The 19,791-nt window shown below is 35.9% G+C and overlaps 1 protein-coding gene across 1 annotated transcript in view; it reads left to right on the plus strand.

Moving 5' to 3' along the window:
- The first annotated feature begins 3,876 nt into the window (after positions 1-3,876).
- LOC139850180 (uncharacterized) overlaps positions 3,877-19,791 on the plus strand; it is a 39,996-nt gene continuing 24,081 nt past the window's right edge. The window contains exons 1-5 of the mRNA XM_071839767.1: positions 3,877-4,065; positions 4,161-4,298; positions 4,851-5,187; positions 8,176-8,646; positions 8,704-9,726. Coding sequence (XP_071695868.1) covers positions 3,877-4,065; positions 4,161-4,298; positions 4,851-5,187; positions 8,176-8,646; positions 8,704-9,726 — 2,158 coding nt within the window. The remainder of the gene's footprint in view (positions 4,066-4,160; positions 4,299-4,850; positions 5,188-8,175; positions 8,647-8,703; positions 9,727-19,791) is intronic.

Genomic DNA, 19,791 nt, shown 5'->3' on the forward strand with positions numbered 1-19,791 from the left:
CAAACGGTTCATAGTCACCTTCATCCACTTCGTTTAGTTCATTGTCGGAATTCTCTTCGGTTGTTGTAGGTGATAATCCCGCTAAATTTTCTTCAAACTCTATACATTCTTCAATGTCGTTATATAACGGACCTTCTAATGAAGTTTGATCTTGTATCCTATCTACCCCATCCAAATAATCTTTCAAACATACACATACTTTCACAGCCTGGGGGGTAAGTCTTGACCTTTTTTCCGATATAATTCGACCACTCAAAGAAAATGCCGATTCGGAAGCTACGGTTGAAGCTTGAACGGTAAATAAGTCACGAGCCATAATGCTTAATATTGGATATGTGTCTTGTTTTGTTTCCCACCATTTTAAAATGTCAAGGTTGTTAAATTGTTCTTCACTCATGTTTAGTGCAAAGTTTGCCATCTTATAATTTCCCAACTCGCTTGTGGGTGCCGATGTTCGTGCGCATTTGGAAGCGTCTTCACGTACCAAGTTAAAAAGACTTATTTTGAGGTCTCGGCTCCTTCGAGAAGATGATCCGGGTTGGTCAACAATTGGGTTTGATTGTCGACCATATTTTGTTGCATAAATACCAAATATATTCTCAAAAACATCATTAAAAGCGTGTACTTGGTTCAAAAGATAGTTGGGTTCGGCATCAAAAACACCATGCACACAATCAAAGTTGGTATATATTGTTGTCATCAATCGTTCAACCCCATTAAAATTTAATCGTGGGTCAAGTGCGGTCGCACATAAAAATACCTTCGGTATCTCTCCAAAATAATTTTTTAGTTTTTTTCTTATATGAAAAATCGCTTGTCTAAAAATAACATTATTTGAGTTCGCAAATTCGCATATTTTTTCCGTCATTATATAAAATTGTTCTAAAACTAGTACGCTAGTTGGGTAATAAACACCCGATAACATTGTTGATGCCTCTTTAAAAACTTGTAAAAAACTTGTTAATGATTCCAAGTCATCCCATTCGTCGTCACTAATTGGTTCGGAAAATCCCTCTCTAAGTAGTTTTCTATTAAAAGCGATTAACGTTTCTTTTTGACGTAAAATATTTTCGAACATTAAACAAGTAGCATTCCATCTTGTATTATTATCAAAATAAGGACCTAACCAAGTGCCACGACAATCTTTAACAAAAGCCTTATAGTTATGATGTCGTGCGTTGCTCGTACGATAAATCGTTACTAATAATCTTCTAAATTTTTCTTTTAATGAAGAACAAAAAGTTAAACAATCTTGAACTCCCAAGTTTATAATATGAGCAACACAACGTGTATGAATAAATGCACCATTTAAAATCGGTCTAAGTGCAATTTTTAACTCACTCATGGCCGCATCATTATTAGATGCATTATCTAGCGAAATTGTAAAAACTTTATCGATTAAATTATATTCTTCTAAAGTGTCTTGTAACGCTTTTTTTATATTATTACTATGTGGATAACCAAATATTTTAAAATCGATAACACGTTTCATTAAAAGCCACGAATCGGGATTAAACCAATGAGCGGTAACGGCTAAATAAGAATTTGCCGTTCCATGTGGTGCGCTCCAAACATCACAAGTTATAGAAACCCTATGTTTATATGTTCGAAAACCTTCAATTATTTCAGTTTTAGCTTTTTTCCATAATTTAAAGGCGTCACGTCTTAAGGTAGAACGACTTACATTGCTATATCGCGGTTGTAGTCGATTCCGAATTAGCTCTGTAAGCCTTGGATTGTCGAAGTGGTTGAAAGGAAGCGCTTGTTGAATGACAAACCTTGACAAATCTTGCCGAAGAGCTTCGGCATCGTATTCAAAAATCGAACCATCGGCCCGCATTGTTTGTTGTCTCGGGTCTTGCCTTGCACTACAACTTTTGTCAAGATGTTTTCTTAACGTTGTATTACCCGAAACACCCATGAACTTCATACATTGTGTACAACGAGCTTTTTCCGTACCATCCTTCATTACACACAACTCGAATTTGGACCAAACGTCCCCTTTTCGCTTTGTTTCTTTTTTGTAATCAATATCGGCCGTAGTGTAGCCTTGTGAAGATGTTCCAACGGAAGCGGAACCGGAAACGAAAGCTTGTGAATTATCCATTATGGGATAAGTAGACTAGAGATTAGAGAATATTTAGTGATTTAGAAATAAATATGAGAATGTTTGTTGGTGCATTTTCAACCAAAGCATTACCATGTATTTATAATGGACTTTGTGGGGTTAAAATGGTAAAAAAAAACTCAAAAAAAGGCTGAAACTGCAAAAAAAAAAAAAAAAAAAAAACGGCTAGTTTTTGAAAAACCGGATCGGATAAAATCCGATTTATATCCGGAAAAAATCCGGTTTTCTTGAAAATCTGGATCCGGGTCGTACCGGATCGGATCTCGGATCCGGATCCGGTTTTTGCTGTGTCCGGTTTTGCTTCTGTCCGGTTCCGGATCGGGTCACCGGATCGGATCTGGATCCGGTTTTTTTGCCCATCTATAGTTCCGATACATACATTGAATAATTTTATACGGAGTAAATACAATACATATATAAAAAATTGGTGAAATTTATAGAATGAAAAGTACAATACTCAATCCTGCACATGCGAGGTATGAGAATAAAATGGAAAGTAAAAAAAATATATTAAAGTGACTTTAAAAAAAAAAAAAAGAGCACTGGACTGTGTATACATTAGCCGGCAAGAGATTACGTAATGGGCAAAGGTTTGCTTTTGCTCGATTTGCGAACATTAGCTGTGAAGATGCTCATATGCAGAGGTTGGGTCAGATATGTTTTGATGGTAATCCGATTAGGGTGTTTAAAGCCTTTAAAAGGAGACCGGAAGTAGAGGTTCACGAGAAGAGAAATGTCAACAGATCGACAAATGCATGGTCGAATGTTAGAGATGACCGTGGATACAGTGAAGTCTTGGGTCAGAAAGGGGGTGATCTAAGGGACAAACTTAAAAACAAAGATTTACGGGATAAGCTATCGAATAAAAAGGCGCAGATGCACAACGACTCTACAGAAAAGGTGAATCGAATCAACATCGGTGGTGCTGTTCATAGTGGTCGTCGCTTTAAAAGATTCATCGTTGGTTCTGTACGTGATTGGAGGACCATAAACTATTTAAATATTCTTTGTAAAGCTGAAGGTATGGTAACTTGTGACCTAAAATACATTGGTGGTCTTGATGTTGTGTGGGTTTTTGATTCTTCTATTGAGGCTGAAGAGATCCTAAAAAACAAAGATCATGCTATCCATAAGTGGTGTAGTAAGGTTGAATTACTTGATCCATCTCATATTCCTCTAGAGAGGCTCGTTTGGATTGATGTCAAGGGGGTACCTATTACATGCTGGAATGATGATGTATTCTCAAATATATCCAAAGTTTGGGGCAAGGTTATAGATTATGAGAATTGTAACCTAGTCAGTGGCAACCAAAATCTGGTGGAAGGTAGTGTTTTGATTCTCACCAAGAATATGAATCGAATCGTTGATTCAGCTGAAGTGGAAATACGGAACCTTGTTTTTAAGGTTTATATCTCTGAAAATTTTGATAAAATCTCAAACATCCATATTGAAACAACTGAGGTTTATATGATAAAGATTATGTGAACGACACCTACGAAAATGAGGATGAGGATGATGATGATGATTGCATTGACGATTCTATCTTTGAATCGGATGATGAAGAGATTCTAATGGACGATCCAAAAAACTATAGAGTCATGGGTGCTAATGAAGATGAAGTTCCATATTCTGGTGACCGGAAAAGTCCAAAGAATGATCGGAGTAATTCCAACCTTGAAGATGAAGGGTTAGGCTGCTGTGGGTTTCGTAACACGTATTGAGAAGACAGTAATGATGATGACATAGGGATGCCAAACGTGGGAGTAGAAGTAAATGCAAACCCTAATCTTTCTGCAGGCGGACTGCATGATTCTCCAACTTCCAAGGAAAATTATATCCACACGTGTGAAAAAGTTGATACAATAATAAAGAAAAAAATGTGGGTTGTCGTTCAAATTCGCCTAGTCTTTCTAGCGACATTGGCGTTGGGCCAGCAAGTAAGTGTGGGGAAGTAATTGGGCCAGATGGGGATCAAATTGGCGTTAATGGGCCAGTTGATGAGTGTTTTGGCACTAGTGGGCCTATATTGCAGGAAAATAATGATGACGGGCCTTTCCCTGGAGAAAACCCAATTGATAACATTGATGGGCCTGTCATTGGGCCAGACCATGAAGAAGATCCAGCAGGCCTAGATTCGCAAACATTGGGGCGGTCACCTGGACGTGCTAGGGTAATTCCAAAAGCGAAAAGAAACACTACATGCACCAGTTCAATGAGTAATAAATTGAAATCACAAAAAAACAGAGAGTGTTGTTGGTCAAATATGCGGAAGTGGAAGTCATCTTCTCGGATGATGAATCTGAAAAACTCTGCAAGAAAACAAAAGTGTGTACCGCTAAAATCCAAGTGCTCTTCTTGTGAAAATAATGATGCTAATTCTCGCTCTTACTCTACTGGCACATCGAAGCAATGCAACCCTGAAACATCCTTTAATTCAAGCGACGAGGTTGTAATCAGAGATTATGGTTCGAGGCTGGGATTAAAATGGAAGGCTAAGGGCCTTTCCAACAAACAGTAACTGTCTCTTTATCCTTTCGTTTCTAATTTGTTCTAAATGAAAATAATCTCTTTTAATATTCGTAGTTTTAAAATTGGGGGTAAGGAAGACAAATTCGGGTGGGTTAAAAAATTGATATGTAAGGAAAGGCCTAATTTCTTTGCTTTTCAAGAAACTAAGCTTCATCCTATCGATATTAACTGGATATACTCTTTGTGGGGATAGTGCGATTGTAATTTTATTCAAAAGGCAATTGTTGGGAAATCGGGGGGCCAACTCCTAATTTGGGATACTAATGTATTTGATGCTAGCAGTCCTATCTTTTTAGATCATGCTATTGGTGTCCGCGGTGTATGGAAAAATACAGGTGCTGTTATAAATGTCCTAAACATCTATGGTCCACATGATGACATTGGCAAACAACATATGTGGAACTCGATCTCTAATCTTCTAAGTAGTCGGGTAAACGAAGCATGGTTACTGTGTGGTGACTTTAACGAGGTTCGTGATCAAAACTGTAAGATCCTGAAATTTTATGCATCTGAAAGTGTTCCTGAAAGTTGTCAGTAAATGTGTGCATCAGAAAGCGCCACAAAAAGTCTACCTAACACTTATGCATTTTCAGAATTTACATCAGAATCAGACTCAGACAATTGTAGTCCCTGAAAGAAGTTGATGTTTCAGTTTCAGTCTCAGTTCAGTGGGACGCCGTCCAGTTTTTGGGACGCCGTCCACCAATGAAAGATGGGACGCCGTCCAGCCATTTTGGACGCCGTCCAAATGGCCTGACGGGCCAGCTGTTGTAATTTGACTAAATTAAAAGGGGTACTTTGGTATTTTTACTTGAGGACGGATTTGTAGCCATTATATCAGTTTTAGATCCTATTTTGGATCATTTTGACATCCACACATCTCTCTCATCTCATCTTAGAGAGAGAGGGAGATTTTAGAGAAAGAAAATGGGTTTTGGGGAAGAAGAAGTTTGTTTTGGGTTAAGGTGCAAGAGTTAAGGTTTGTTCACCTCGTTCATGGCTACGTTGTGATAGTGTTGGTAAGTTCTAACTCCGAAATTTATTATTTGATTTTGATATTCAAATTAGGGTTTGAGCTTGATATTGTTAGAAACTCCTGAATGGTTGTGAAATGAGTTTGTTGTGGTTAGTAGTTGGATTTTGACCCGTTATTGGCGGGTTAGGGTTTAATGACGAATTTGGTCATGGTCTTGGGTATAATCACTAGATTATAAGTGTGTTAGTGTTTAGATGTTCATAAGAACATTTTTGTTTGGTCAAATGGGTGTTAACCTCAAACTATGGTCAAACTAAGTTTTGAGTCAAGATTGAAGAATCAAGTATGTAAATGCTTGGTTCATGCGTTAATTGGTGTTTTGGAAAGTTAATCTCTAGCCGTTAGTGATTAAGGATGTTTTCGGGACTTATGTCAAAATGGGTCGAATTTGAGAATGACACTAATTTTGGATTAATTGGATGTTAAGCACTTTTGTTAAGTGTTAAACGACGTTTGATATGATTACTACCTAAGTAGTAATTTAGTGTTAAGACCTAGGGTGGTTTAAATGGTGACTAGTATAAACGAGGTTAAATTGTACTTGTTTGAATGGGTCAGAATTACCACCCGTAGTGGTAATTGGTGAAGTCCATTTTAGGTGACTAAATGGGCTGGTCGTTTTGTTAGATAGAAACACTCGGTTAAGGGTGTTGGCGTCGAATTCTCTTGTAGAGAATGTATGTTGATTGTGTGTATATCTATATGCGTATTATAGGTAAAGCTTGCTCGGTTGCGTTTGGATGTGAATTACATACATGACTTGTGCGGGCAATCCGAGTTGAGTGGAATAATTATGCGTGTATTATATAATGTATTTATTTGTGTAGCGTGTAATGTGGAATTGTCGCGGTGTTCAAGACACCACATTCTATGTAACGAGTGGAATTGTCGCAGTGTTTAAGACACCACTCATTTGGTTTGATTGACATGTGGAATTGTCGCGGTATTCAAGACACCACATTGTCATGGGAGTGGAATTGTCGCGGTGTTTAAGACACCACTCATTTGGTTTGATTGACATGTGGAATTGTCGCGGTGTTCAAGATACCACATTGTCATGGGAGTGGAATTGTCGCGGTGTTCAAGACACCACTCATTGTTTTGATTGACATGTGGAATCGTCGAGGTGTTCAAGATGCCACATTGTCATGGGGGTGAGATTGTCGCAGTGTTCAAGACATCACCCGGGGGATTAGTGATTACGCGGTGATTAAGTAACACTAATGGATGTTATAAACTCCGATGGTCTTTTATGAGTACCGTTCCCTTGTACGATTGGTTAACCATGGTTATGTGAATTTTGTATTAGCATATTAAATTGTGAACTTATACTATTGGTGTTGCTAGCTTATTGTGAATTGCGGATATTAGTTTTATGCATAATGTTGCATGGTTGTCGAATTGCTAGCTTGTATGCGGTATTGTGTAAGTTATTGCAAGTAAGTAGATTATATATGTATATGTATAATTATTGCATTCACTAAGTGTTAGCTTACCCCTCTCGTTGTTTACCTTTTTACAGGTATTGTGTTATGAAGCTAGCTAGTTATTAGACTAGTTGCGTAGGAGCGCTCGGGTTCGATGGGGTAGCTTTTGGATACGTGGATACGGATTGGGGATTTGGTAGTCCCCGGGATTATGCTCTTGTTATTGGGTTGGGTTATAGAGTCCTAAATCCTCTAAATGTAAATTGGGATTGAAACTTGTATTTTGTACGAAAGTCGTAAAACGGCCGATGTGGGCCCGGAGTCGTAAAACTCGTTTTATTATTGGAACGTGTTAGTTTCATCTAATATTATATGTTGTGAAAAGCATTTCGTCTAAAAGTGTCGGGAAGCGGGTTTTCCGCCCGCATGAGTTTGTAAAATTGATCAGGAACTTTTAGTTCATTTGGACGCCGTCCAAATTGCTTGGACGCCATCCTGGGCTTTACTGCTGGACGCCGTCCAGATAACTGGACGCCGTCCAGATGCACTGTCTCACAATTTTTTTTTAAGGGCGTATTTTTGGTAAAACGAAGTTGGTTCGTTACAAAAATGAAAGAATCAATTGTGAGTACATCGATAGTAGAGCCAAATTGTTCAATGATTTCATTGAGGCAAACCGTTTAATTGATTTTCCACTTGGTGGAAGAATTTTTACTCACGTTAGTGATGACGGTTTAAAGTTCACTAAACTGGACCGTTTTCTTGGGTGTGAAAAGCTGTTAAGTTTTTGGCCGGATCTCTCGGCAATTGCACTGGAAAGAAAAAACTCAGATCATTGTCCGATTGTGCTTAAAGTTGATGAAAAAATTTTGGGCCTAAACCATTTAGAGTTTTTGATGTTTGGTTTGATGAAGATGATGTGGACCGAGTTGTTGAAGACGCATGGGCTGCTGAAATTAGGCCAAATAACCGACTGGACTGTGTATACAGAAATAAACTCAAGGAAGTTAAGGCAGCTTTAAAGTCGTAGAGCAACAACGAATTCAATTCACTAGATTCCGAAATTGAGATCCTAAAAGCTGCTGCTGACCGATTTGAATCGAAGGCAGAATTGGGTCTGTTGGTGGGCAATGAGTATAACGAATGGCGTGACATAAGAAAACAGTGGATCAAAAAAGAGGGTATCAAAACTAAAATGTTTAAACAGAAAGCGAGAGTGCGTTGGATACTTGAGGACGAAGAAAATTCCAAATTTTTTCATAATGTAATTCGGAGGAGGAACGACAAGAGTAGGATCCGAGGTCTCACTTTAAATGGTGTTTGGAACGAAAATCCTCAAGACTTGAAAGATGCTATCTTTGAACACTTTAGAAACGTATTCACTGAAACCAATTCGGATAGACCAAGTCTTGAGGATTTAAATTATCCCTCGATTACAAGTGATGAGGCTAGTGCACTCGAATTACCTTTTGATGAAAAAGAAGTACACGACGTGGTATTTGATTGTGGAAGTACAAAAGCTCCAGGTCCGGATGGTTTCAACATGAGGTTTTTTTAAAAATACTGGGATGTTGTAAAATCAGATTTGGTAAGTGCGGTTGCTTGGTTTTGGGAAAACTCTGACTTCTCGAAAGGTTGCAACGCCTGTTTTGTGACCTTGGTTCCAAAAAGGTCCGATCCTATCACCCTTGGAGACTTTCGTCCAATTAGCTTGATTGGTAGCTATTACAAAATAGATGCAAAAGTCCTATCTAATCGACTTCGAAAGGTTTTACCCTCCTTGATTGGATCAGAACAAAGTGCTTTCTTAAAAGATAGATTTATACTTGATGGCGGCCTCATTGTTAATGAAAGTATTGATTTTCTTAAGGCGAATAATCAAAAGAGCTTGCTTTTCAAAGTTGATTTCGAAAAAGCTTTTGATTGTCTCAATTGGGATTTTATACTTGAAGTCATGAGATGCATGGGATTTGGTTGTAAATGGAGAAAATGGATCCTTTCTTGTCTCAATATCGCTTCAATATCCATACTTTTTAATGGGTCACCGACAAAAGAATTTTCCTTAAGTCGGGGGGTTAGACAAGGGGATCCGCTCTCCCCTTTTCTTTTTATACTCGCGGCGGAAGTATTAAATATTTTGTCAAAAGCGGCAATCGAAAATGGGTTATTCAAAGGTACCGAAATAGGTGCGGACAAGGTTTTAATTTCACACCTTCAATATGCGGATGACACGATCTTTTTGGGAAAATGGAGTCGAGAAAACGTATATAGCCTCCGAAATCTTTTAAAATGTTTTGAGCTTGCTTCGGGTTTAAAAGTAAATTTTCAAAAAAGTTGTATTTATGGTATTGGAGTTGATTTCGAGGAGGTAAGTCATGTGGCAAGTCGTGTTGGTTGTCAAGTAGGAGTATTTTCGTTTACTTACCTCGGGTTACCAATTGGATCAAAGATGTTGAAATTAAATTATTGGTCACCGGTCATTGAAAAAATTAAGGGTAGGCTCTCGGATTGGAGAATGCGAACGTTGTCATTTGGAGGAAGAGTGGTTCTTATTAAGTCGGTTCTCAATAGTCTCCCGTTGTACTATTTCTCGCTTTTTCAGAAATGTCCCATTCATATCGATTATAAACGTTCCATATTAATTGATTTCGTTACGAGGTTTTGACATCTATATGAGACGTTTTTCAAAGACTGCATTCGATTTTTAAAACAAACCATAACCTTTATTTTTATCGATAAAGGTTTAAACATATTACGACGATTATCAAATAATGATAATTTAAAAATATAGCGTTTTCACACGACCATTACATAATGGTTTACAATAATAATATACAACAATATATGTCTTCGAATTTAGTTTTTAAACAATATTATACAAGCATGGACTCCAAATCTTGTTCTTAATTTAGTATGCAACAGCAGAAGCTCTTAACAATCACCTGAGAATAAACATGCTTTAAACGTCAACAAAAATTTTGGTGAGTTATAGGTTTAACCTATATATTTATCAATCGTAATAATAGACCACAAGATTTCATCTTTCAATAACATGCAATCTGCATAAAAATTATTCATATGTTTGCACACCTGGTAATCGACATTAACAAAATGCATCTAGAATATCCCTATAAATATACATCAAAGTACTAAAGCAGTTCAAATTCTCTGACTGGAGTGTGTCAAAGCCCAAGATCTATCTTTAGGATTCGCGTCAATTGGTGACAATTATAATAAACACCAATTCTTAGGTTACCAAGTTCAACAAGGGCGATATCCGGTATAACGATTCAACATAGAATGTAGTTTCAATTACTTGTGTCTATTTTGTAAATCATTTTCAAAACTGCATGTATTCTCATTCCAAAAATATTAGATAGTAAAAATGGGACTATAACTCACTTTCACAGATTTTCACTTCGTCGAAAAATAAGACTTGGCCACGGGTCGATTCACGAACCTATAACAAATATGTACATATATATCAAAGTATGATCGAAATATATTCACAACATTTTTTATTACGTTTTAACAATTTAAGTTTGTTAAGTTAGCAGTCCAACGTTAGTAATCTACAACTAGTTGTCCACAGTTAGATGTACAGAAATAAATCAATATATATTATCTCGAATCAATCCACGACCCAGTGTATACAAGTCTCAGGCTAGATTACAACTCAAAGTATATATATTATTTTGGAATCAACCTCAACCCTGTATAGCTAACTCGAGCATTAATGCATATAGAGTGTCTATGGTTGTTCCCAAATAATATATATAGATGGGTCGATATGATATGTCAAAACATTGTATACATGTCTATGGTATCCCAAGATTACATAATATATGTTAGAATACATGTATAATACAATATAAGTTAGTTAAGTTATGATTTGTATAGATTTGTTTCAAATTTCACGTAGCTACAACAAGCAAAATTATCCAATCTTGTTTTACCCATAACTTCTTCGTTTTAAATCCGTTTTGAGTGATTCAAGTTGCTATGGTTTCATAATGAACTGAAATTTATGAAACTAAACAGAAAAAGTATAAGTTTATAGTCAGAAATACAGGTTACAAGTCAATATTGTAAGAGGTAGTCATTTCAGTCGAAAGAACGACGTCTTGATAACCATTTTGAAAAACATACTTTCACTTTGAGTTTAACCATGATTTTTGGAAGTAGTTTCATGTTAATAAGAAAAATAATTTTACCAGAAGAACAACTTTTAAATCAAAGTTTATCATAGTTTTTAATTATCAAACCCAAAACAGCCCGCGGTTTTACTACGACGGCGTATGTCCGGTTTTACAGTGTTCATCGTGTTTCCAGGTTTTAAATCATTAAGTTAGCATATCATATAGATATAGAACATGTGTTTAGTTGATTTTAAAAGTCAAGTTAGAAGGATTAACTTTGTTTGCGAACAAGTTTAGAATTAACTGAACTATGTTCTAGTGATTACAAGTTTAAATCTTTGAATAAGATAGTTATATATATATATATATATATATATATATATATATATATATATATATATATATATATATATATATATATATATATATATATATATGAATCGAATGATGTTATGAATATCATTACTACCTCAACTATAGTAGGTAAACCTACTGGAAGTGGCAAAAAATGATCTAGCTTCAAAGGATCTTGGATGGCTTGAAAGTTCTTGAAGTAGAATTAAGACACGAAAATAAGTTCAAGTAAGATTATCACTCGAATTAAGATTGTTATAGTTATAAAAATTGAATCAAAGTTGGAATATGAGTATTACCTTGATTTAGAAAGATAACCTACTGTAAATAACAAAGATTTCTTGAGATTGGATGATCACTTGAAATGGAATTGCAAGATTGGAAGTAAGCTAGTAACCTTGAAAGTGTTCTTGAAGTTTTCTTGAGTAGTTGTTTTATAAGTTGATATAGGTTAGGATTTATGAGCTACATTGATGTAGATTATGAAGGAAATGATGAAGAACACTTAGAACAATGGAAGAACACTTGAGAGAGAGTTGTTTGATGCAAAAATAATTGAAAATGAATGTGTTTGTGATGAGTACCAAAAACTTGATATTGCTAGTCAATATAAGGTCACATTTGTTTGTTATTTTGTGTAATCATTCATGCTAGTTTCCAAATGATGGTTCCCACATATGTTGATGACTCACAAGGGCTGCTAAGAGCTGATCATTGAAGTGTATGTATCAATAGTAAATACATCTAGATGCTGTGTATTGTACGAGTACGAATACGGGTGTATACGAGTAAAATTGTTGATGAAAACGAATGGAAAAGTAATTGTGAGTATTTTTGCTAAGTAGAAGTACTTTGATATGTGTCTTGAAGTCTTTCAAAAGTGTACTAATACATCTTAATATACTACATGTATATACATTTTAACTGAGTCGTTAAGTCATCGTTAGTCGTTACATGTAAGTGTTGTTTTGAAAGCTTTAAGTTAACGATCTCATTTAATGTTGTTAACCCATTGTTTATTATATTTAATGAGATATTAAATTATTACATTATCATAATATTATGATGTATGAATATATCTTAATATGATATATATACATTAAAATGTCGTTACAACGATAATCGTTACATATATGTCTCGTTTCGAAATTCTTAAGTTAGTAGTCTTGTTTTACATATGTAGTTCGTTGTTAACATACTTAATGATATATATAATTATCATTTTATAATGCTAAATATAGTGTAACAATATCTTAATATGATACATATGTATTTAGTAAGACGTTGTCATAACGATAATCGTTATATATAACGTTTCGAGTTTCTTAATTCAATAATCTCTTTTTATGTATATAACTCATTGTTAATATACCTAATGAGATACTATATATCATAATATCATGTTATATATATATATATATATATATATATATATATACATGGAAAAGTTCGGGTCACTACAGTACCTACCCGTTAAATAAATTTCGTCCCGAAATTTTAAGCTATTGGGGGTGTTGACGCATCTTCTGGAAATAGGTGCGGGTATTTCTTCTTCATCTGATCTTCACGTTCCCAGGTGAACTCGGGTCCTCTACGAGCATTCCATCGAACCTTAACGATTGGTATTTTATTTTGCTAAAGTCTTTTAACCTCACGATCCATTATTTCGAAGGGTTCTTCAATGAATTGAAGTTTTTCATTAATTTGGATTTCGTCTAAAGGAATGGTGAGACCTTCTTTAGCAAAATATTTCTTCAAATTCGAGACGTGGAAAGTATCATGTACGCTGGTGAGTTGTTAAGGTAATTCAAGTCGGTAAGCAACTGGTCCGACACGATCTATAATCTTGAATGGTCCAATGTACCTTGGATTTAGTTTCCCCCGTTTACCAAATCGAACAATGCCTTTCCAAGGTGAAACCTTAAGCATGACCATGTCACCAATTTCAAATTCTATATCTTTTCTTTTACTATCTGCGTAGCTCTTTTGTCGACTTTGGGCGGTTTTCAATCGTTGTTGAATTTGAATGATTTTCTCGGTAGTTTCTTGGAGACCTGCACTTTCTACCATAAAGTGCTTCAAACGGCGCCATCTCAATACTCGAATGGTAACTGTTGTTGTAGGAAAATTCTGCTAACGGTAGATGTCGATCCCAACTGTTTCCGAAATCAATAGCACATACTCGTAGCATGTCTTCAAGGGTCTGTATCGTCCTTTCACTTTGCCCATCGGTTTGTGGATGATAGGCAGTACTCATGTCTAGACGAGTTCCCAATGCTTGCTGTAATGTCTGCCAGAATCTTGAAACAAATATGTCATCCCTATCAAAGATAATAGAGACCGGTATTCCATGTCTGGAGACAACTTCCTTCAAGTATAAATGTGCCAATTTTTTCCATTTTATCATCTTCTCTCATTGGCAGAAAGTGTGCTGACTTGGTGAGACGATCGACTATTACCCAAATAGTATCATAACCACTTGCAGTCCTTGGCAACTTAGTAATGAAATCCATGGTAATATTTTCCCATTTCCATTCCGGGATTTCAGGTTGTTGAAGTAGACCTGATGGTTTCTGATGTTCAGCTTTGACTTTAGAACACGTCAAACATTCTCCTACGTATCTAGCAATATCGGCTTTCATACCCAGCCACCAAAAGTGTTTCTTGAGATCTTTGTACATCTTTCCCGCTCCGGGATGTATTGAGTATCTGGTTTTATGTGCTTCCTTAAGTACCATTTCTCTCACATCTCCAAACTTTGGTACCCAAATTCTTTCAGCCCTATACCGGGTTCCGTCTTCTCGAATATTTAGATGTTTCTCCGATCCTTTGGGTATTTCATTCCTCAACTTTCCTTCTTTTAAAACTCCCTGTTGTGCCTCCTTTATTTGAGTAGTAAGGTTAGTACGAATAACTATATTCATAGCTTCTACCCGCATAGGTTCTCTGTCCTTTCTACTCAGAGCGTCAGCTACCACATTCGCCTTCCCCGGGTGGTAACGAATCTCAAAATCATAATCGTTCAACAGTTCGACCCACCTACGCTGCCTCATGTTCAGTTGTTTCTGATCAAATATATGTTGGAGACTTTTGTGGTCGGTATATATAATACTTTTGACCCCATATAAGTAGTGTCTCCAAGTCTTTAATGCAAAAACAACCGCGCCTAATTCCAAATCATGTGTCGTATAATTCTGCTCATGAATCTTCAATTGTCTAGACGCATAAGCAATTACCTTCGTTCGTTGCATTAAAACACAACCGAGGCCTTGCTTTGAGGCGTCACAATATATCACAAAAACATCGTTCCCTTTAGGCAATGACAATATAGGTGCCGTAGTTAACTTTTTCTTCAACAATTGAAACGCTTTCTCCTGCTCATCCTTCCATTCAAATTTCTTCCCTTTATTTGTTAATGCAGTCAAGGGTTTTGCTATTTTGAAAAAATCATGGATGAACCTTCTGTAGTAACCAGCCAGTCCTAAAAATTGGCGTATCTGATTCAGAGTTTTCGGGGTTTCCCACTTTTCAACGGTTTCAATCTTTGCCGGATCTACCTGAATACCTTCTTTGTTCACTATGTGATCGAGAAATTGAACTTCTTCCAACCAAAATGCACACTTTGAAAATTTTGCGTACAGTTGTTCCTTCCTCAACAATTCTAGCACTTTTCTCAAATGTTCTTCGTGCTCTTGATCATTGATGTGCGTAGGGGTGTATACGAAATAACTTATATTTTACTAGAAAATACTATTAAATATGATACAATTTTACACAAGTTATTTATTTATTTATAAAGTGGATATACCTAAACCTTGCTACAACACGTATAGGCAGTGTACCTAATCGTACAGTAGTATAGTTTTTAGTAAGTCCGGTTCGTTTCACAGGGATCTAGCCAAGTTTAACGCTATATTTTTAAAAACTATATTTGTATAAATATAAATATATATATATATATATATATATATATATATATATATATATATATATATATATATATATATATATATATATATATATATATATATATATATATATATATATATATATATATATATATATATATATATAAGTAGTATTATTATTATTATAAAAGGGGGTTTTACCGTTTAATGACCGGTTTGTCGATTTTAAATAAAGCGTAAAGATAAATGACGATAATATAAATGACAGAATTTAAATTGCGATAAAGTAAATTGCGGTAATTAAAATGACAGTAAATAAAGGTACGATGAAATATGAAATAAAAGTATTATGCTTATTTAAACTTCCGTAATCATGATGTTCGACGTGTTGATTTTAATTTATTACTCGGGTTAATTGTCCTTTGTTCTGGATTATTTGATACCTATTTGGTTTTTGTCCATAATAGTCCATCGGTCATAATTATAAAATGCTCGTCAAATTAACCTTATTCCCGAAGTTAAATGTTCCAACTAATTAGGGATTCGAACTCTAACAAGGTTTTAATACTTTGTTAATAATTACACCAGGTTATCGACTGCGCATAATACAAGGTTTTAATACTTTGTTAACAATTACACCAATTATCCTTGTATGTAATCCACCCCTATTTTAATGTGTGATGACCCGGAAAATTTCGACTTATTTAAACCAATTCTCTATACGATTTATTATTTTGACACGTTAAATAAAGTCTGTTAGATTGAGTCTCAAAAATTTTAGAACTGTTTCATATATACAATTACCGTTGACTACTCTCGACGATTCATGAACAATTATATGTATGTATATATATATGTACAAGTAAAAACGACTTTCCTACAGTAAAATACTATTTGCTACAGTAAAATACTATTTGCTACAGTGAAACCGTATTTTGCTACAGTGCTACAGTGAACATGGAATTAAAGTTGACCCCGTATTTTTGGGCCATGTTGTCAGTAAACATGGAATTAAAGTTGACCCCGCCAAGATCGAAGCCATTAGTAAATGGGAAACCCCGAAGACTCCAACACAAATTCGCCAATTCTTAGGTCTTGCTGGTTACTACCGAAGATTCATTCAAGATTTCTCTAGAATCACCAAACCCTTAACTGCATTGACTCAAAAGGGAAAGAAGTATGATTGGTCCACAGAACAGGAATCCTCATTCCAGTTATTAAAGAAGAAGTTAACGTCTGCACCCATTTTGTCATTACCGGAAGGAAATGATGATTTTGTGATCTATTGTGATGCTTCACGCCAAGGTTTAGGATGTGTATTAATGCAACGCACAAAAGTCATCGCATATGCCTCACGACAACTAAAAATTCATGAAAAGAACTATACGACGCACGATTTAGAACTTGGAGCAGTAGTTTTTGCACTCAAAATATGGAGACACTATCTATATGGCACCAAGTGTACAGTGTACACCGAACATAAGAGTCTTCAGCATATTTTTGATCAAAAACAACTCAATATGAGGCAACGTCACTGGGTAGAGTTGTTAAACGATTACGATTGTGAAATCCGTTACCACCCCGGAAAGGCTAATGTTGTAGCTGATGCCCTAAGTCGAAAAGAAAGAGTAAAACCTCTTAGGGTCCGAGCTTTGAATATTACAATTCGTACTGATCTCACAAAGCAAATTCAAGCAGCACAGTTAGAGGCTTTAAAAGAAGAAAACGAAAAAGGCGAAATAAGCAAAGGGTTAGAAAAACAACTTGAAGAAAAAGCCGATGGAACCCTGTATTTTGCTGGTAGGATATGGATACCAAAACATGGTAACCTAAGGCAACTAGTACTGGATGAAGCACACAAAATGAGGTACTCAATTCACCCAGGAAACGGAAAAATGTACCACGATCTCAAGAAGTTTTATTGGTGGCCTAATATGAAAACAGAAATTGCTACTTATGTAAGCAAATGTTTAACGTGTGTAAAGGTCAAAGCTGAGCACCAAAAGCCGTCAGGATTACTGCAATAACCAGAAATTCCGCAGTGGAAATGGGAAAGAATAACCATGGATTTCATTACGAAATTGCCAAGGACTGCAAGTAGTCATGATACTATTTGGGTGATAGTTGATCGTCTAACTAAATCAGCTCACTTTCTACCAATAAAGGAGACAGACAGTATGGAGAAATTAGCACGCCTATATTTGAAGGAAGTAGTTTCCAGGCATGGTGTACCCATCTCTATCATATCTGATCGCGACACCCGATTCACATCACGTTTCTGGCAGTCATTACAAAAAGCATTGGGAACTCGATTAGATATGAGCACCGCTTATCACCCACAGACAGATGGTCAAAGTGAAAGAACAATACAAACATTGGAAGACATGTTACGGGCATGCGTGATTGACTTTGGAACCAGTTGGGATCTACACTTACCGTTGGCAGAATTTTCATACAATAACAGCTATCATACGAGCATCAACGTAGCGCCATTTGAAGCACTTTACGGTAGAAAGTGCAGATCTCCTATCTGTTGGAGTGAAGTAGGAGAAAGACAACTTACTGGACCAGAAATTATTCATGAAACCACCGAAAAGATCATTCAAATACAACAGCGATTGAAAACGGCCATGAGTCGCCAAAAGAGTTATGCTGATGTAAGAAGAAAACCGCTAGAATTTCAAGTGGGCGACAAAGTCATGTTGAAAGTGTCACCCTGGAAAGGTGTTATACGATTCGGTAAACGAGGAAAGCTAAGTCCTAGGTACGTAGGACCCTTTGAAATCACCGAAAGAATTGGAACAGTTGCTTATCGATTAAAGCTACCGCAAGAACTTAGTAGTGTTCACAACACATTTCACGTGTCAAATTTGAAGAAATGTTTAGCTGAAGAGGATGTCGTAATTCCTCTTGACGAAATACGAATCAATGATAAACTCCATTTTATCGAAGAACCTGTTGAAATCATGGACCGTGAGGTCAAACAATTAAAACAAAGCAAAATACCGATAGTTAGGGTTCGTTGGAACGCTAGACGAGGACCCGAGTTTACTTGGGAACGTGAGGATCAAATGAAGCAAAAGTATCCACATTTGTTCACTGATATCGCTCATAAAACAGGTACTACTCAAAATTTCGGGACGAAATTTTCTTTAACGGGGAGGTTATGTGATGACCCGGAAAATTTCGACTTATTTAAACCAATTCTCTATACGATTTATTATTTTGACACGTTAAATAAAGTCTGTTAGATTGAGTCTCAAAAATTTTAGAACTGTTTCATATATACAATTACCGTTGACTACTCTCGACGATTCATGAACAATTATATGTATGTATATATATATGTACAAGTAAAAACGACTTTCCTACAGTAAAATACTATTTGCTATAGTAAAATACTATTTGCTACAGTGAAACCGTATTTTGCTACAGTGCTACAGTGAAAACGCCTTTGCTACAGTGATTTGCTACAATAAAACACTATTTGCTACAGTAAACACTATTTGCTATAGTAAACACTATTTGCTACAGTAAACACTATTTGCTACAGTGAATACTATTTGATGTCGACGAACTAGCAAACAAAACGGGAAAGGCGGCCATGCGATCGCATGGCAAAAACACTGAAAACTCATGCGATCGCATGAGCTACAGTAAATCGTAAAGTACTATAAATACGCAGTTTGTTCGACGATAATTTTTCACACATAAATCTCTCAATATTAATATTTATATTATAATTATAATTTTAAATTTAAGTTTAATAATAATAAGATATATACGAGGGTGTTTTTAATTCGGGTTTCAAACCGCTTTAAGCTAAGGAAATATTGGGTATTGTTCGGGGTATTGTTCTTGAATCCAAGGCCAATCATACGATCGTCTACCATCATTACGTCTACGAAATTTGCCTACAATATTGAGTCTCAATATTGAACTGTGAGTTTATAGATCCCTTTTTAAATACTTTAAATATTTTTGGGCTGAGAATACATGCAATTTATTTTAAACGCAATAAGACACAAGTACATACTAAATTCTACACTGAGTTAAACCGAAAATCCCTTAGCTTTGGTAACTAGTAGCTGCCAGTACATAGGATATGGACTGGTGGGCGCGAATAATTGTATATGGATCCATAGGGCTTGACATCCCCGTCCGAGCTAGAGCGCTAGCCTTTTAACGGACGTATGTTATTTGAGTTTAAGACACGTTGGTTTGCGCGTATTAAAACGAATGGGGTAATTATCACTATAGCGTTAAGTTT

This window comes from Rutidosis leptorrhynchoides, chromosome 5, assembly GCF_046630445.1.
Source record: "Rutidosis leptorrhynchoides isolate AG116_Rl617_1_P2 chromosome 5, CSIRO_AGI_Rlap_v1, whole genome shotgun sequence".
NCBI classification, from domain to species: domain Eukaryota; kingdom Viridiplantae; phylum Streptophyta; class Magnoliopsida; order Asterales; family Asteraceae; genus Rutidosis; species Rutidosis leptorrhynchoides.